The 19,795-nt window shown below is 36.3% G+C and overlaps 1 protein-coding gene across 4 annotated transcripts in view; it reads right to left on the bottom strand.

Moving 5' to 3' along the window:
- The window catches only part of AUH (AU RNA binding methylglutaconyl-CoA hydratase), a 59,585-nt gene extending 40,461 nt beyond the window's left edge, over positions 1-19,124 (bottom strand). For 3 of the 4 annotated variants that reach the window (XR_010067329.1, XR_010067330.1, XM_063295251.1), the window contains exons 1-6: positions 18,802-19,124; positions 15,303-15,370; positions 15,133-15,220; positions 10,480-10,566; positions 7,591-7,683; positions 5,708-5,764 (exon numbers count right to left, since the gene is read on the bottom strand). Coding sequence is in view for 1 of the 4 variants with exons in the window: in XM_063295251.1 (XP_063151321.1) it covers positions 5,708-5,764; positions 7,591-7,683; positions 10,480-10,566; positions 15,133-15,220; positions 15,303-15,370; positions 18,802-19,033 (625 nt within the window). In the remaining 3 variants the exon portion in view is untranslated. The remainder of the gene's footprint in view (positions 1-5,707; positions 5,765-7,590; positions 7,684-10,479; positions 10,567-15,132; positions 15,221-15,302; positions 15,371-18,801) is intronic. The other variant, XR_010067331.1, reaches the window with a different exon arrangement.
- Between the last annotated feature and the right edge of the window lie 671 nt (positions 19,125-19,795).

The raw sequence follows: 19,795 nt of genomic DNA on the forward strand, positions 1-19,795 counted from the left end.
AAGAGTGAGATTGGGACTTCTGTTGAAATGCTGAAGATTGGATAGTCGAGTTGAAGAAATTAAAGGGAGAGATCGAGTTGCAAGCCATAAGTGAAATTGATCTTCTGATGAAATGCCATGGAAAAGAAGGGGTTATTGTGTATGGGAGGTCTCCTGAAGAGAAGTCGGAGTTTTTGAGGGAAGCAGTTGGGCTGTTTGATTTTTTAAAGAAAAAAGCTCTGTTTGCATTGTGGAGATATGTTTCTCTTGTGTTTCTACATTTTAGTTTTTTTTTTCTTTGTAGTTTTTTGGTTTTCTGTAGCTTTTATTTTTGCTTAAACTTAATAAAATTCTTATTAAAAAAGTTTAAAATCAGTAATCAGATGACAATGAGAAGACTTCCTGAATACATTCTTCTATGTAAATTAAAAAAGGGGTCTTGTTATGAGTAAGGATGGTGAGCAGGAGGGGGCCCCTATCCAGGGGGGAAAACACATGCGTAGTTTAGAGGCTTTGAACTGTCTTTCAAAGAAACTCAGAGCAGACCTGCCTTGAGTTTTGGGGTTTATCTGTCTGTGTTTCCCATGCTCTTTCAGTTTGGTAGGATTTTCTGTCTACTATAGTAGTTAATAAACACTTGTGGCTTAATATTCTAATTCTTGAACTAACAGGTATTCTGGAAATACTCTGGCCCCCAAACCACCATTCCAATGACCCATCCTGGGGCTAGAAAAGCCTACTTCAAATTCAGACCACTTCCAGAATACTTAGAATTGTTAGAAAGGTCAATTTCAGAGTCAGAACATTCAGAGTCAAAACACGGAAGTTTTCTTACTAAAAACTTAGAAGCCTATATTTGCATAATTCAGACCAAATGTAAGATGTATACATCGCTTTTCTGTAATTCCAAACAAGGCATCTGTTTCTCTCTCCATCCATCCCAAGGCAAGTATGTAATTGTAGCATTTGTGTGAGGACATCATGGTCCATGTGTTGTAATTTTGACATCATGGTGGTTGAGTGAGAACACTCCTACTTTGGGGTAATATGTTATTGTTCAGAATAAAAAGTTAAGGAAGAATGTGCAAAAGATGTACACATTTTAATAAGCAAAAGCCATAACCTCACAGAGGAAATCATATAAATAATGCAAACTTTCTGGAAAGATTTATGAGTTCTGCAATCATATTAGAGGAAGGGATTAGGAAAGTAGTTAAAGATGTTTTAAGGACCAGTAATCATCCAGCCCACAATACTGTATTTTGTGTCTTGACTGTAAACTAAAGTAACAACAAAAACACATATTTAAATTAAAATATATAATACATAAGGAGAGCTGTACTAAGGCCTGTGGAAAAAGCACAGCAGAGTGAACATTTTTTCCTGTAATGTGAACAGTCAGGAATTGACCTGCAATTGGATAATCATCACCTCTAATGATCTGTTCTTCCAAATACATGCTTCATGTTCTATATGAGTAAGATCCAGGTTTTAAATGCATGGTTCTGCTAACTCAGCTGTAATTGAAAGCACATTGGTATTAACTTATGCTGTATTTTGAAGGCTTTCATTCAAAAGCTTATAGGTAGTCTTCACTTAATGATCATTTGTTCAGCGACTGTTCAAAATTACGACAGAGCTGGAAAAATGGCCTTACAACCTGTGCCCAAAATTATGACTGTTACATCACCCCCTCAATCACATGATCAAAATTTGGGCACTTGGCAGCCCACCCACATTTATGATTGCGTGGGTGCTTCAACTCCACCCACCCACCCATCTCCCCCCATCTCTGCCCTTTTGGAAGCGCCACATCCTGCCTTGCAGGGTGGCAAGCACAGCTGTGCCAGGCCACCTGTCCCATACCAGCCATGTGGCATAAGGCCACCATAGCAAGCTCCAGCCTCCCCAGCCTACATTCCTTCATCCAGCTGCCTCCTCTCCCAGTTCCCTGTACCTACCTTTCGACTTTTTCACCCAACCCCGGCAGGTGAAGCAGAAGTGCCTGGCTGCCTTTGCTGAACCTTTTTTGGACCCAGCTTCTCTGGTGAACGTTTCTGCCACATGGCTACCTTCAGAACGCTGTCTTCGGGAGGTAATGCTATCTTCTCAGAGCCTTTGGACCTCTGAGCTTTCCAAAGAGCTCTCCAAAGGCTCTGAGAAGATAGCGTAAGCTTAGGTTTACTAATATTACTTAGGTTTACTAACCATCATCTATTGGTGTTTACTACCAGCTCCTTCCCCTTCTCTAAATCCACTGACCTGCACAGAAGCTTGGGGCAGGGGTTTCTTTCAGTTTTGCTAGAGTACAGAAAAGATAACTTAAACGGATTCTGTTTCTTCTATTTACCGAATTCCATATAAATAAGTTAACACCCTGCACTATGATTAAGGAGCAAGACTGGTAAATAAAGTCACTTGATATTAACTTACTTATTCCAACTATAGCTGAGAGTTTTAGGGAGTTTCTCAATGCCTAGAAAAAATATTTTAACGTACAATGCAAAGAGGCTTTTAAAAACTGGATAATGGAGCATCTGAGTAACCACTGCTAGATTTATTAAATAAATTACAAAGAAACTCATCTGAATCACATTCTATTTTGGGGGACAGCAAGCAGGAAACACATATAAGCCACACTGTTCCTCCTAATTTATAGAAGAGAACTAATTCCCCTATTTCCATTAACACTCTAGATACTTTGTGTAATTATTTGGAAACAAGATTGGCTGATCAAACATCTGCTTTCTACACTATTAACAATTTCTCTCAAGGGTATTTGTTTTTGTATCATACAACAAACATTTTTAAATAATATAAAATGCAAATAAAACTAAGCTTTCATATAGACTAGTAATGCTGAGAAATAATTTGATTACAAAATTAAGCCTTCAAATTAATCATGAGAGCTCATATAATCAGAGCCAGATGTACTATAATTATTTAGATCTTGCATATAAAAACCCTTTGATTTTGTAAGTGTTTCTTTATATCATTCAAGAAACATTTCAATCTTCAAAAGTCCAGAGAAACGATACAGTGCTAGGTTTCCATACACTGTGGTTTGCAATTCAATAGCCAGTCTGCACCTTCATGAACTGTTACCATGTAGTAATTAAAAGCCTTGTGCATTTCACTACGGTATTATCATTGGGGATGTATAATCCCGCACAGTTCACCCATGAGGGACATGTCATAAATGAAGCAACAGACTAAATACAATCTACTGGAGAAGGAAAACGCAACTTTATTCCAACATTTTGCCAAGAAAGGTAAATGGACATTTACAACTAGAAAAAAGTCAATGTGACACTGGAAGATGACACTCCCAGGTGAGAAGGTATCTTGCGAGCTACTGGGGCAGAGCAGAAAGCACATACAAGTAGCCCTGGTGTCTATGGTGTAGCTGGATTAAAGCAGAAAGGACATCCAGTTGCTGATGTGCCCGGGGGAAAAGGGAAAGTTCAAAACTGTAAAGACGTGTACAGTGATGCTTAAAAGTTTGTAAACTCTTTTGAATTTCAATTATTTCTGCATAAATACAGGTAGTCCTTGTTTAGTGACCACAACCAGGATTGGCAGGTCTGTTGTTAAGTGAAGTGGTCGCTAAGTGGGAAATCATGTGACCACAACTGTGCTTTGCTTTTCCATACTCCCTTGCTCTTTGGAATGCTCACCCCAGTGCTGGGATAGCTGGCTTGCCTGTAACTGACAAGATTAATCAGTTTCACACCTTCAGTTTTTGTTTGCCTCCTAACAATTTTACTTCAACTTTCCTTTCCCCCCACTCCCCTGCCCTTTGGAGTGCTCACCCCAGTGCTGGGATAATTAGCAAGAAGAGAATTAATGTTCGTATTTATATTCATTGGAGAAGAAGGGATTACAAGAGGAATACACATGGAGAAATACATACGTGGGAACACAATGCGGAATACACATCAAAAGGAATGTGGCAATATTAACAAAGATATGGTCACCACTACCACATCTAACTAGTATAACTGTATTTTTATGCAGGATCCGAATGAAACAAAGTAACCTCCAATCTATGGATGAATGAAACAACTTCTATCCAGAACCTTCTCTTGGGATGGAATCAAAAGCTGATTTTTAATCAATAAAAACAATATATAAGGGCGGGTGGATGCAGTGCATTTCTCTGATAAGAACTCTAAGATTGGTCTTATATTTGTCTGTACTGAAGGACAGAGCTATCACAATAAAGGTATGTAGTGTCAAGGTTAGGGTTTTTCAAGGTGTAAAATATGGCTGTGAAAACCTGATCATCTTTAAGACTGAAGAGGAAAAATTGAAGCCTTTCAAATGTGCTGCTGGAGAATACTGAGAATAGCTTGGACTGCAAGAATAACAATTAATTCAATATTAGATGAAGTAAACCCAGATTGCCCACTGAAACACTAATAATGAAACTAAAATATATTCTGAAGACAGAATATTAAAAAAATGTCATTGTAAAAGATCCTGATGCTTTGAAAAATTGAAAGCAATAAAAAATAGGCTGACAGACAACAAGACAGCTAGATACTATTACAGATAATGCAAACTTAAGTTTACCAACATTCAAAGAAGCAGTTACTGACAGATAACCTGGTGAAAGCTGTCTTTTTGTTTCTTGTACAACTATCTCCTCCTTTTGTTCGCTTTAGGTACGGATATACCAACCAGCTATTTTTACATTATCCATATTCATCAAGCTTTGAAGTATTTAGCATTCAATAAATGATAAATGCTTACATATAGTAAATATTGAAAGAGAAAATATTCAGCTAACTATCAGAAAAACTAAGGCATAGATGATGAACAGAGAGAAAGATTTTTTTTCTCCTCATGCCCCTATTCTAGACTTTAGTCACTGAGGTAGGAAACAGCTCATATTTTCAGTTCCTTCATGAATTCAAGACAAAACAATACAGAATAAACCTGATTCTCCTTTCTTTTAACCCCCAGATTCTTAAGGAGATAGGACCTTCGATTTTCATCATCCAAATCTAAGATGGTCTGGCCAGTGGAACTGTATCTATATTGAAGAGAAGGAAGTTAAACAAGTGCAACTTCTCCTTTCTCTTTGAACAGATTGGGGACTTTTGCTAAACTGAAGGAAAATAAGTAGCAGGCCAAGTACCAAGGACTGCATTTCCATGATGTTCCCTGATGCTAAAATCTTCCATAGCAGAAATGGGCAACATGCATGTCCATGCTTGTTGCTTGTACAATAGTACCTAGATGGAAAAATACCATACAGCTAAGAGTAGGTAGGTATTCATATCAGTCCAGCCTAGTTTCATTTTCATTCTCCATGATTACGCAGTTCAGATATCATAAATAGGTGAGACACTGACAACATTATGACAATTACCAAACAATAGATACGGCAACTCTATTAGGAGCCAGTTTGGTGCAGTAGTGAAGGTACTGGCCTAGAAACCAGGAGACTGAATTCTAGGCCTCCCTTAGGTATGAAAGCCAACTGGGTGACTTTGGGTCAGTCACTCTGTCTCAGCCCAACCTACCTCACAGGGTTGTTGTTGTGGGGAAAATATGAGGCAGGACTCATAGGTACATTCACTGCCTTGAGTTATACATAGAAAAAGGCGGGATAAAAATGTTGTTGTTCAAAACTGGCCAGCCTCTGGACAAGATACAAGAGATGTAACATAACAATAATATTTATAAATAACTGTTACATAATTATGAAAAAAATTCATACCTGCACCAGGAATGATTGCTAATTTTGTTTCAACTAGACCCATTTTTGCAGAAGTAGCTAAAAAAAGAAAACAAAGTTGTTTTTTGAGAAATCTACAAATTGCTTTTATAAAATAACAAGAACTTATTAAAATAAGCTTTCATTTCACTGTACCTGTTTCAAATAAAAGTGAAAACAATGAAAAGGGATACTTACTATGGACTGTAGGAAAACAAATAGAATAGAATGTCAAGGGCTATGTTTCAATTAAGCACTAAGCCATAGTTCACTAAGTAGTTCACATCACGTTATCTAAAAACAAATCACACTGTGCCTTAGGTTATATGTGAAAAGCCCTTTCCCTCAATAGGTTCTGTTGTCAGATCCCCTGATCAAAGGTTTTACAAAACCCCTTATTGGAGCATCTACCATAATTTCCTTCTCCAAGGAATGGACTCCGTGTCGTCGGATGGGAGGGGGTATGAAGTTGGAGTGTGAAATGGTTTATTATGGCTATGGTAGACAACAAGGACATGGGGTTGAGATATGCCAGGAATACCATCTGGATGGGAAGGGGGGCAACATGGTTTCATGGGAAAGGGACTAACTAAGGGAATGTAGTTTTTAAAGTTAGGTTTGAGCGGGAACTCTTTATTCGCAGCTTGCCTTCTGTACCATTCATTACGCTTCATTAAAACAGTTAAAGGAATCCCAGCCTCCTGACTGTGATTGTGTAACTGCTCAAATGATCAGGTGCTGACATCTGTAGCCCTTCATTTTTCAGAAAAGGCAACCACAGATGTAGGAAATCCACCTGTATATTGTCCATGTACAAAGATCCACTTCTGTTTTCGGTAAAAAGCCAGGATGTGTAATGGTTTTCTAATATTTTCACACCCAGAAAAACAAAATTATTTGTACTGTAATTGTTCTGCATGCAATCTGATATATGTCTATTCAGAATACTCTTCCTTATGTGTCATTTTGTCAATACATTGATCCCCAGCTGAACTAGGCAAATTGTAGTATACTGGACAGTCCAATAATCAAATATTTTAATCAGGATGCACTGATATTTCTTTTTTAATTAATGTTTATATTTTTATTTTTTAATTGCTGTAAACCACCTGAGTTGTTTACACAAATAGAAAAGCAAGGTATAAATTTACTAATATATAAAAAATACTGCTTCCAAAAGGAACAATTCAGGATTCAGTACAGGAAGTTTTAATTCATCCTTCCTTCCTATGATCTTCTTCATTTAGAGCAAGGCTAGAGAACAATATCTGTCATATAATTATCTTACCTAGACTTAATGTTTGTTTTTATGAGTAAAAGCCAAGAATAGCCTGATTTGCCACAGAGCAGATAAAGGTTGATTAGCTTTTTCCAATGTTTATTAATGTTGTAATATTTGGTATCTGAATGAGTCAGAGGAGTGAGAAATGAGGAATCCATTCCAGTTTTGGGCAACCATCTCCAGCCCACCATCCAGCATTCCAAGTTGGAGGATGTTTCCAGGGCAGGTGACATGCTAACAGCCCTTCGCTCACTCTTGGAAAGTGGAACTACTTGTCTTAAGATGATTGCCCCATTAACTTATTCCTTTTTCTTTATCCTCTGTTGTACTTATTAGCAACTACCTTTTAGTAGTTTTAGTGACATAGATTGCAAAACTCTTTTATTTGAATTAAATATATCCTGGATCAAAAGAATTAAAAGATACAATTTATACTAGATTCATATAAACACAATTTAAACACAATAACAATTATCATAGTTGGGATGTTCAAAATAACATAAAAGGAATTAGTATTCAAAAATAAATTTCCCCATACCGGAGTTAAACAAGGTTTCTATAATTAGAAGAATGCTTTAATTTAAAAAATAGATCTAAATCTTACCTGCTACTCTTATATCACAGGCTAAAGCCAATTCTAGGCCACCACCTAATGCAATGCCATCTATTGCAGCTATAGTTGGTACTGGAAGATTAGCTAAAAGGCAAAGTTCACAAAAATAATTTCAGTCAGCTGTCAATTTTTCTAACAAAAAATTTATTATATGGAATTGCTATTATCTGTGGATAATTAACTGTTTTATTTTTTGTTTATTCCAAATCTTAACTGCAAACTAAATTCTGATTATAGAGATATTTGGGATACTAACAGCAATAACAAAACTGAGATGACAGGATTCACCATAATAAGGAGCAGTTATAATAAGACAGCAATTCCTGATCTATATATATGCAAATCAGCAAGTAATTCTATTAAGACCTACTAAGTGGGAGTGACTACTGACAAGTAATGTGGATGTACAGAAAACAGAAATAAAATTTTACCAACAACAGTATCTTAAATAAACACCCACACTGGTAATACCATGATCAAATAGCAAGCATATAATATCTGCCTTTACTATTTAGTTCTAATAATAGAGAAATATATTAATCTGATAACTAAGTACTGCCAGTTAACTAAGCAAGTTATTTGCAGGATAACTTGAATTAACTGAAAGTTTTCACTGAAAAACAACCAAACTTTCCATTTTAGATTTCAGTCTCTTAGCTTTTGTGTGTTAGATTTCGCTTCTCACAAACAGCAGACATTTAATTTTTCACAAGACAAACAGAGTCAGTTCTTCCCTAAACATACAATAACAAACGTGTAAGGTAAAAACCCAAATAATAAGCTTATTTTTATCGAATTGAAACATATTTTAAAAGCAATTAACACTGGGATTATTCGATGATTCAATTTTTTTACCTTTATGCAAATTATCTTTAAGAAAAATTAAAATTAATTCAAATAAACAAATAATAAGATTTATGTTCTAAGAAGGGGACTACAGTTGTTAGCAACATTCCAAGCATCAGTCTCTGCATTTAAATTGAGGAAGACAATTTTAGTTTGTGCATGGTGGTCATGCATTTAAGATAACGGTGCAGAAACTGAGAGCCCAGTTAAATGTGAAACCCACGATATGGAGCTCTTAACAGATAATTGCCAAATTATACAATGGAAGGCATACAGTGAAAAATCAAAATTCCCAAGTGAATATGAAAAAATATTGCAAATTTATCTCAGTGGACTACTGATCCTTCAATCCTTGCATGAAGATAAACTGGGCAATTCATTCTTTGAATAGGCTATAATGAATGATAACTGACTTTGCACGCAGTTAAGAGTCCAAAAAGATTTCTTTGCAGATTTTATTACTATAAAATCACAAACTTGTGGTGTGGAGTAAACTTTCTATTCCCCCAAAATGCATTATTATATTAACTGAATTCAAGCTGGGATGTCAGTAACATATCTTTCCAGTGGATTATCCTGTGCATTTTTCACATATAGCATGGATGTCTTAAAGTTAGTATTATTTTAAATACCTTAATTTCTTACACAGGTATGAGAGTCCTAAAGTGTGCTAAAATATTTACAGGTACTCTAAATAAAATTCTGAAGATACTGTTTCAAAGCTTTTAAGGTTTCCATCTAGAATATGCATAGGAGTTTGGGTGTGCTTTAGTTCATCATCTGAAAGAAAAATATTTGAAATACTTCTATATGATATAAAATTAATTTTGTTCGATTTTAAACAGTTTTAAATGATTTTTTTTATTTAGAGGTCAAGTATGTCAAATCAGTTTCCAATCAACTTAACAGAAAAATAGATATGTTGGGTATCTGTGAAACTAACAAAAATGGAATTTATTTATTTTATTACTTTAATTTATATGCCACTCCATTTCCAAGCAGCAAAGGTCCTCCTGGCTACAACCTCCACCTTTTGTTCAAGTAGGAGCTATGGGATGAGGAGGATCAGATGAAAATTCCATTATTAATAGAGATCAGCTAGGCAGATCTGGAAAACACACAAGCAGGGCATGAAAATAACAACCCTACTCACTGCTTGTCACTAGCATTCACACCTATACCACCAGTGAATACAGAAGTTTTATTTAGTTGCTTGTTTCAACACAACTCTAAACTGACTCAGTCCTAACAGGAAGTTATCACTGAAGGACAAGAAATTCTTAAAACAACTGCCATCCCAATCTTATTCAAGCGTACTTACATATTAATGGTTTCTTAATAGCATTATCAAAAACTTTTTAATGAATTTTTGAAAACATTCCTTCTGAAGTGCTGATAAATTTAATTCCTCTCTCTACAGAAGAATTTTAGCAAAATGGCATTTTCAGTGATGGATGCATGAACAGAACAGAAAACTTAAGATGCAATTGTAGATTAATTGTAAACTCTTAGAATTATTTGCAAAAAATAACATTGTGACACTGCTGAAAAACCAAATGCCTTGGGCTCTTCTCCTCCTGACCATCTCTCCCAATCCACAGTTTCATTCATCCACCAGCAGAAACTAATAGATTTGTTTTAACATTAAGTTAGCTGAAGTTTATCATAAGAGTATTCTAGGAAACATTTTGAATTGTTTCTCTTTTGACCCTTTCTAAATTGTTTGAGAGATTAACCTACTCATCAAGGATAAGTAGGAAAAATTTAGAGAGGCTATTTACACTAAATTTAGTAATAGTATATCTATAACAGCAGAGGAAGACAATAAGAAAATTCATATTCCTTAGTGACAATTATAATATACTGTATGTATCCCTATGTCATATTAATGATCATTAGTATTATTGAAATCTTGATTTATTATAAAGTTATGGAAAATTTCAACAGGTTTTTTTGTTCATTGAGAATTTTACTTACTACAACTACTCATGATTGATGAGCTATGAGTAATATTTCAATTTCAATTTTACTTACCCATTTCATTAATAGTGGTTCTTGCCTTTGAGACAAAAGAGCTTACTTCACTAGCATGCATTTTAGCTCTTTCTTTAAGGTCAGCACCTGCAAATGACATTGTCTGGTCATATTTAAATGTCATTACAGTTTCTGTTCAAATCAACCCATCTTCCCCAACATGAATAGCTTTCAAATGCATGAACTCCAGAATTTTCATGAATGGCTATACTGACTAGGAATTCTGGGAGCTAGTCCATATAGCGAAATAAACCATAATGGCATAATTCATTCATACTTTCAGGAAAAACAACATGGAACAAATTTAAGTGTAAATCTATTTCTTGACAAGATCTGGAAATACAGTAATCTCTCTTTGCAAATATTTGCATATTAAATAAAAATGTTCATACAATTTAAAAAGCATTTAAAACATACTCCATTGCATGTTTCATATGTATATTCCATAGAAAACATGGAAATAAAGCAATCCTCATTTCACTAAAGGGCAAGACAAGAGAAGAAGGAGACAGTTGTTAATAAAACAAACCAAGAAAATTTCCAGATGGGTGCAATTTTTTGTGTAAAAAGAGATTTGTTAATTCATGAAAACTATCTCTAATTCTTGGTGTTATGAACATGACCATATCTTTTGAATGCTATGACAGAATGAACTATTTTGTAAACAAAATAAGGAAAATGTACTGTAAATAGGGAACACAAGGCCTTCTTAAACAATCCAAGAAATGATTTATAAAAGTCATACATTTTATCCCACACCAGAATAGATTGTTTCAAATTTCATGCTTAAGTCTCTTCTAAGGCAAAGCACTCCATCAGAGTTGTTAGGCATCTCCCATACAGACTAATGTACTGCGCTCTACATGGGGCTACCCTTGAAGAATATCCGGAAGCTACAACTAGTCCAGAATGCAGCCGTGCGGGCAATCTTAGGTGCCCCAAGGTCGGCACATGTAACACCTTTGCTACAGGAACCGCACTGGGTTCCAGCCTGCTTCCAGGTCTAATTCAAGATGTTGGTTATTTCCTTTAAAGCCCTACATGGCATGGGACCAGGTTACCTGAAGGACCGTCTCATCCCCATCACATCTACCTGTCCCACCCAGTCATGCAGAGAGGTCATGTTACGGACCCCATCCATAAAAGAACTCCATTGGCAGGGTCTTGAAAGCGGGCCTTCTCTGCAGTAGCTCCCACCCTCTGGAACATTCTTCCCCCAGAGGTGAGACAGGCCCCTTCACTCCTGGACTTCCGTAAAAAATTAAAAACCTGGTTCTGCCAGCAGGCCTGGAATGGGAAGTGGAATAGCCACTCTTGGGGATGAATGGCACCCTAGAACGATCCTAAAATGGCCCTTTATACTCACGGACTGATAGAGAACCTTCAGCCATCTAGACTTTATCACATTTTTATTTTTATTGTATTTATTGTATTTATAATTGTCTTGAATTTTAACTTTGTTTTTATTGTAAACCGCCCAGAGTCCCTCCTTTGGGGGGAGATGGGCAGTGATAAAAAATTGATAAAATAAAAAAATAAAAAAATATATAATCAATATATTTTTATTGTAATATTTGAGTTATTTACTAAATCTAAAGTCATCTATTTAAACGTATTTAAAAACAACTTTTCTATGTAAAAACTATATAAAAAGCTTTATGATGTATAGTCCAAATGCATGCATATCCATAAATAATGTGACTTGAACATTTCAAATAATCATCCCATTCACATAGCTAAGACATATATTAAAAACCCAAGATGACAAAAAAGTCATGATGCAATAACCATCTTCATTTCTGCTAAGATAATATAAAAAGAATGTTTACAAGTTAAAAAAAGTCTGTGGCAGAGCTAGATTAAAAAGTGGCTTTTATACATTTTCAGAGATATCAGATTCATATCAGGTGTCTAGGGTAAGATATAAAGAATTAGCTATTCCCTACACTGTACATCTAATTCATATGCTCCCCTAATCCAAGACATGAAAAACATTCAATTTATCTTGTCTATTTCAGTGATGGCTATGTTAGTCTTCATTTAATTAGCTGAAATTTAGTTTCTTTGGATGTGAAACTGAGGTGTGCAATCATGGAAGGATTGTAATAAGAAGATTATTAGATGGAAGGGCATTTGAATGTCTGCACAGTTACATAACGCTATTTATCATCTCTCTTAAGACATAAAATATGTTTTCCAAAGAAATCTACTCACACATACATTCTTATAGAAGAACCAATTTCAGAATACTCTTGCAAATAGCTATGTAATTTCTGCCTCTGATTAATAGCAGCAATGACAGCAGAGTATACCTGTTTTATATTCTTAATCTAGATATCTAGCAACCAAATCTTAAGTGTCAAAAATTTAAAAAACTGACGAACTCCAGACTTACTCAGTGACATCAGAATAGGAGATAATGTTATGACATTTTCTGGCTATTTACTTCTCAGCCTACACAACTCAACAGCCCTTTGCTAAAATTATGGAAACAGAAATAAGGGTCTTTTCAAAACTACTGCCTTGGCCACAGGTTACATTTATGTCCTAGTCTCACAATTTGCTATTTAGCTAAAATGGATAAAAATTAATCATGGTGAGCTACATGAACTGCAAATGTTCCACATATGCAACCACTGTAGTATAGTCCTTTAGTACAGTACTGAGTTATCTGAGTATAAGGCTCAACTTTAAATTATGAAACTTTAAAGAAAAAGACATAGAAGATGCAGTATTATGGTAGCACCACAAAATAAGGAACAGAGTAGATATTTAAACACATAGTTTTGTTTCATTTCCAATATGAGAAGGAAAGCAGTAATATTTCACTGGGTGCTACAAACTAGGTCCTCTACACCAAAACGATTTCTTCATTATAAATCTGTAACTGTAAAATTAGTACTTATTTGCGGGGGAGATAATCCTCCTTTCTTAACTCTGTAGCTTTTTATGGCATTTCTTTTTTTTTATTTTATTAAACACGTACATACATAGCTTTATAAATTTATATCCAACCTCTATTACTTCTACATATAAATTTAATAAATATAATTATAATATAAAACCTTAGAACGTGCACCCCACCCCCGGGACCAATATTTACTTAATCATTCCTCTTTCCAGAAATATATTAATTCTTGTGAAGGTATACATCCTTTCCCTTTTAATAAAACAAATTCTACAAATATATTTCTTTTCTATTACAGGTTTGAGAGTGTTGTTTATTGTTGATCATAAGATACTCTGAAACGCTCTGCAGCTGAAGAGCCAGATAAAACACCCTTGAATAACGAATTTTAGAATGCTACAATATATACTACATTTCTAACATTAGACAGTGCAAACACATACATAATTCACTGTATCCTTTTGAAATATCTTCTTTCAATGCTTAATTTCAGGTACTATAATAGATTTTCATGATCCATCAGTGCTACTGATCTTTACTAAGTTTTATGTGGTTGCACTTACCTAAGTTGTACAGAGTTGTACTTCCCCAGACAGACTTGGTATGCAATCTGGGGGTCTGGACTCATGACTCCTGCTTGAGGAGGAGGTGGCAGTTTCACAGCTTCAAGTTGTGTGCCAGTTGCCCCCATTCCTGGATCAGGAGGCTCTATGCTCAGTCGCTCATGCCCTAGTTACCTCCCATACAGATTACTGTAATGAGCTCTACATGGGGTTCCCTTGAAGAGTATTTGGAAGCTTCAGTTGGCGATAACCGATAAAGTCCTACATGGCATGGGGCCAGATTATTTGAGGGACCTCTCCCCTGTGACATCTACCTGTCCCATCAGGTCCAGCAGAAGAGGTCTATGGTGGATTCTGCCCACTGGAGAGTGTCTGATGGGACCCATGAGGCTGTCTTTTCTACTGCAGTACCCACCCTATGGAACATAATTCCCCCCAAGGTCAGGCTGGTCCTGACCTTGATTGTCTTCTGGAAGGTCCTGAAGACCAGACTTTGCCATCTGGCCTGGGGATCAGAGAGTGATATGGAGCCCATAAAATGATTGTACTGTTTTTGAATTACTGTGCTCTCCCGGTGACTGCACTGTATGATTTTTAATTGTTTTTATGTTTTGTATTGTTTGTATGCTTCTTTTATTTTGGGGGGTTTGGGCATTGTTTATGTTTTTAATTGTAAGCCACCCAGAGTCATGAATGTGAGATGGGTGGCTATATAAATTGGATGGATGGATGGATGGATGGATGGATGGATGGATGGATAGATAGATAAACGTGATTCATAAATAGAGCAAGCATATTTTATTGTACTAGTAAACAGATTAGCTAAAGTCAGAACTACTGGAAAATAAATTCTGACAAAAGTATACTTAGCTCTATGACAGCATTTTGAAATCATAGATATACATATTGTATAGATATATATAGATATTTAGACACACACACATAAACTCACAAAGTCAGGAAAGATCTCCAGTCTACATATCTCATTACTTATGAGATAGTCTCATTACTTTTGAGAAAGTCTACATATTATGGAACGTTTTCTCAAAAAGGCACAGCAAATGTTACATAAATATAGAACTTATCTATATTTAGTTGCCAAAAAAAGGATTCCAAGTTACTTCTGCTGAGTTTAATAGATTATGGATTTCCAGATGGATAATAAAAATTAAGTTTGCATACCAGCACAAAATACCCCAGGAACTTCACTTCGGAATATAACTGTCCGTACTTTTTTGTCTGTTTTCAAAGCGTCCATAACTTTTGATATCTACAGAGAAAAGGTGTGGACATTATCAACACTAATTTTCAGTTTTTCACATTAATAAATAGTTAAAGATTCATTTACTTACCATTTTTATAAGATTTTTACTAAGTGCATTTTTTGCGTGTCCTCTGTTTATTCCAAGTACAACAATTCCTGTATGTAGAAGAAAAAAAAATTACAAGAATCAGTTGTGCATACCAAAATATTTAGTGCTATATTTTCAAGACTCCTGTGTCTTTTGGCAAAAATTCAGGCTACTTTCTGTGAATAATTATTCCTAGGCATTTATCCTGAAAACTTAGATGATATATGTCTATATCAGTAACTTCCTAAAATAATGAACACATAGCTAATACAGTAACTAGCACAAAAGTATCCAATTAAAACTTAGTTGATAAATACATTTTAATACATTTTCTTATTTAAAAATTAATTGCTGTACTAAATAATTTAGAATATTATTAAAACATGTACATTATAATACCTATAAAAGGTAAAGGTTTCCCTTGACATTAAGTCCAGTCGTGTCCAACTCTAGGGGGCGGTGCTCATCTCCGTTTCAAAGCCAAAGAGCCGGCGTTTGTCCGTAGACACTTCCGTGGTCATGTGGCCGGCATGACTAAACGGAACGCCGTTACCTGCCCGCCAAAGCAGTACCTATTAATCTACTCACATTTGCATGTTTTCGAACTGCTAGGTTGGCAGGAGCTGGGAACTAGCAATGGGAGTTCACCCCATCACGCGGATTTGAACCGCCGACCTTCCGATCGGCAAGCTCAGCAGTTTAACCCGCAGCGCCACCATAAAGGCTAAAAACAGTGCTGATAACAAACAATAAACTGGTATGCCCTAGTCCTACATAAACATGTCCATTATGATTTTAAAATGGAGAAATGTTTTAATAACAAATGATTAATCAACAACGATATTGTTGTTGAACACTTAAGGCATAATAACTAACATTCTTACAGAGGAGAGTTGTAAGCAGGAATAATGTTCAAGGGTAGATGTGTGTAATTGAATACATTTGATGAATGGGAGTCCATAATATCGTTTTTTTTAGCAGTGTGTTACAGATGTGAGATGGATTTGCCCTTCCTCCCTAAAGTGTCCACCCAAATGTCCTCTATATAGCAATTAGGCTTTAAAAGAGCACCCACTGACAATAACTGACCTTATTTAGAACCTCATGGGGACAAATAAGCATGTCCATCTCCAAACAACTGCTTATCGGAGACGAGAACTTCCCCTTTCCCCTGGAGATAAGACATCTTTCTCTTTTGCTACCAATATTCTTTGTATAAAGTTAAGCGTTAGGGGTTGAAAAGCAACACTATTACGTTCACACTACTCTGGAAGTTTTTCATTTAAAACTGAAAGACTAATGTGAATTAAGTTCAGTTTCAGGAATATTTTGGAACTAATTTACTTTAATTACATCTCTTTTTATATTTTAAACTGTCCTGATCAATGAAAAGTAGGCTATTTGCAGAACTTTTTCCAGTACACAGAGTTTACTATCACAAAAGTATATCTGAGACTGTACCCTCTCCTTCTCAAGCTACAGAAAGCAATAGGGTGCCCTCTAAATCAGAATATTTTGTTTATTTAATTTAATAAATCTTAATTTATACCTACATCTTTTTGCTCCAGCCCTATCCATTTTTCCCTTTGGGTCACAACCAGGTTTGTAGCACAGCCATTGTCAAGCCACAACAGACTAAATGAGACCTATATGTATATATATATAGGTCTCATTTAGTCTGTTGTGGCTTGACAATGGCTGTGCTACATATTTATTTATGTATGTATGTATGTATGTATATTAAAGTTCCCAAATCATGATAAACTGGGTTAGGGGAGCAATGCAGATTATGTTTTTGCTTTGTTTTTTATGGTTTTTAATGTTTTTTTTTATTATTTTTGTTATGTATCTGGTTATTTTGTTCTACTGTTTCCTGTTTTTAACTTTGTATGCCTATTACATTTTATTTATTTATTTATTTATTTAGTAAATTTATCTAGCCACTGAGAGTCATGTATGTGAGTTGAGCAGCCATATAAATTTACTAAATAAATAAATAAATGTAATGAAATGCAATAAGCATACATATACCAGAGAGTATACATATGCTTATTACATTTCATGTATGTCTACAGACATGGTTCAGAACAGAACATTACTATGTCACTAACCAGAAAAGCATAGTTATGTTACAGAATTTATTGAACTTGAATGGAATTGCATAAAAATGTCTTATTAAAGAAGGTAAAATAAAGTAGAAATAACAAAATGGAGTGATAAGATACAAGTGCTAAAAGATTAAATAAGACTAATCATTATATTATAAAACTACTTTGCAAAGCTGTAAAAGAGAAACAATACAAAATGGCATAAAAAAGCCACATTACATACCCTAGTTGTGACTACTTCCTTCAAGCAGTCACAAATACAATTGCATTTTTACTAAATATGCCTATGAAATAAACTATATTTGAGAGAGTCAATATCCCTTAGAAGAAAGCCATACTTTATGCACTCAAAAGCTCTCTCACAGGCTGCATGACTGGTTGAAAATTTAACCTAGAGCTATCTATTCACTATAAATAATACAATATACATTGGAATAGGTGGATCACTCTGTTTCATGTCCCAATCTTGCACATGTTTATTAAAAAGGCAGGAGGAGTGAGTTGGAACAAAGGTAAGATTGGAGATAAATATTCTCACAAAACATGATTTTTGAATGCTTTCTCCTCTTATTTTATTTATCTAAAATACATAGTCACATATATTGGTCTCTGATTGTATTGCAAAATTCAAGAGCATGACATTCAAAGGATAACCTGTACATCCTTCCAAAAAAAGGCATATTTGTATGAGTGCATCCAATCAGCTCAATTTAAATTGAAAGACTTTATTGTGCTTTTAGCTTAAGGATTGGGCAGAAATTCTTGATACATTTATTAAGGTGACCAACTTGAAGTATTTATATGTGCATATTTACCAAGAAGTACTGTATTCCCAAATACGCAGAACAGTTTAATGTTTCGAATAAGAATAAAGACTGCATTGTTCAGAAATATGAACGGATATAAGCAACAGCCAAATGAGAGTCTACCTTCAAATAAAACGTAGGACTTTCAAAGTCTGCACATCGAGCATCCCGATCTTACAATCTGCGTTCCCATCCTCCGTATTCCCCAGTTTCCTAGACCAGCGTAAGGCTTTCCCGAACGTGCGACGCTGCATCATAGCGGCCGGGAAAGAGGTGCGCATGCCCTCTATGGACGAGGTGGCCCGCGCGACCCGCCCCCATCAACGGAGAACTTAAAGGGTCAGCACTCAGCTTCATCATTTCTTGGGAAACAGGCGGACATAACACGGATGTGTCCCACCGAGAAGTTTCCGCTCCTGGCAAGCAGGAAGAGACATCCAAGCCTTACCTGCCGGACAGAACTGAGGGTGGTGTGGGGGGAGCAGCTGGCTTTCCTGGGAAATGGAACTTCAGGGCTCTTAGATTACGTGCCTACCCACAGGTAAAAGAAGCCCCCGCTCCTTCCATGCCGGCTATTGCCCTTACCTTTATGCTCGTCGTCCAAGTACCGAACCCGCAGTTCCTCCTCCAGCCCTTTGGCTTCGGAACTGTATTCTCTCACGGCGGCGGGCAGGCCAGAACGGCGTTCGCGGGCCAGACCGCTCGGGCTCATGCGCCCTAGAAGGGAGGCGGAGGAGCAGGCGACGGCCGCTAAGCCCCCTCGATGGTGAAAGAGCCTAAGAGCTACCCTAGCTGCTGCTGCTGCTGCAGCCGCCATGTTGCCCGTATACGAGCACGTACCGAGCCCAGCAGTACCCCCAGACCGTCTCCAGCGCGGTCATGTGACAGCCACTTTCGCGCGGGCGGCCAGAGGCGCGGGCCCAGCCGAAAAGGGCCTGGCACAGCATGTGACTCTCCAAGCGCGCGGAGTCGAACTGTCTGGCACCGCTTCTCCCTGGGTCGAATCTCCGGCCGGTCAACGGAAAGCGACCCTCTCGCCACGCGCGTCGCTCGGGCAGGCTCACGCCTCCTCAGTCCATACTCAGCTCTGCGTCATGCCCTGAGGACTGAAGAAAGGCCCAAACCGTATGTGGGTTACGTATTGGGAACTAACAAGTTAGCTTTTCCTATTACCTCAAAAAGCTTCCCACCAGATGGAAAAAGGGGGATCGAAGTATTTTACAACCGCCCCCCCAAAAATCATCTTCCTTTAGTTTTTAAATGGTTGTGTGACTTTCACTGTTTTGTGCCTCATTCTCGACTGTATAGGTGACCGGTGGTATATAAATAAGTTCAATAATCATCTGGATTCTCACTGATTCTATTTATTTTTTAATTTTAATATAGAATTAATAGGACGTCGTTTATTCTTTAATAAAATTAATAATTAAAATATTACAATGCTTTTAATTAATATTAAAACATTTAATGGTGATGAAAAACAGAACAATAAGAAATGGTATCATGAATCTTTTTTATTGTCATGGGGTAGAAATGTTTAATATATGTTTGCTTCTATTACATTCAGCAACCAGTCCTC

Source organism: Candoia aspera, chromosome 2, assembly GCF_035149785.1.
Source record: "Candoia aspera isolate rCanAsp1 chromosome 2, rCanAsp1.hap2, whole genome shotgun sequence".
NCBI classification, from domain to species: Eukaryota; Metazoa; Chordata; class Lepidosauria; order Squamata; family Boidae; genus Candoia; species Candoia aspera.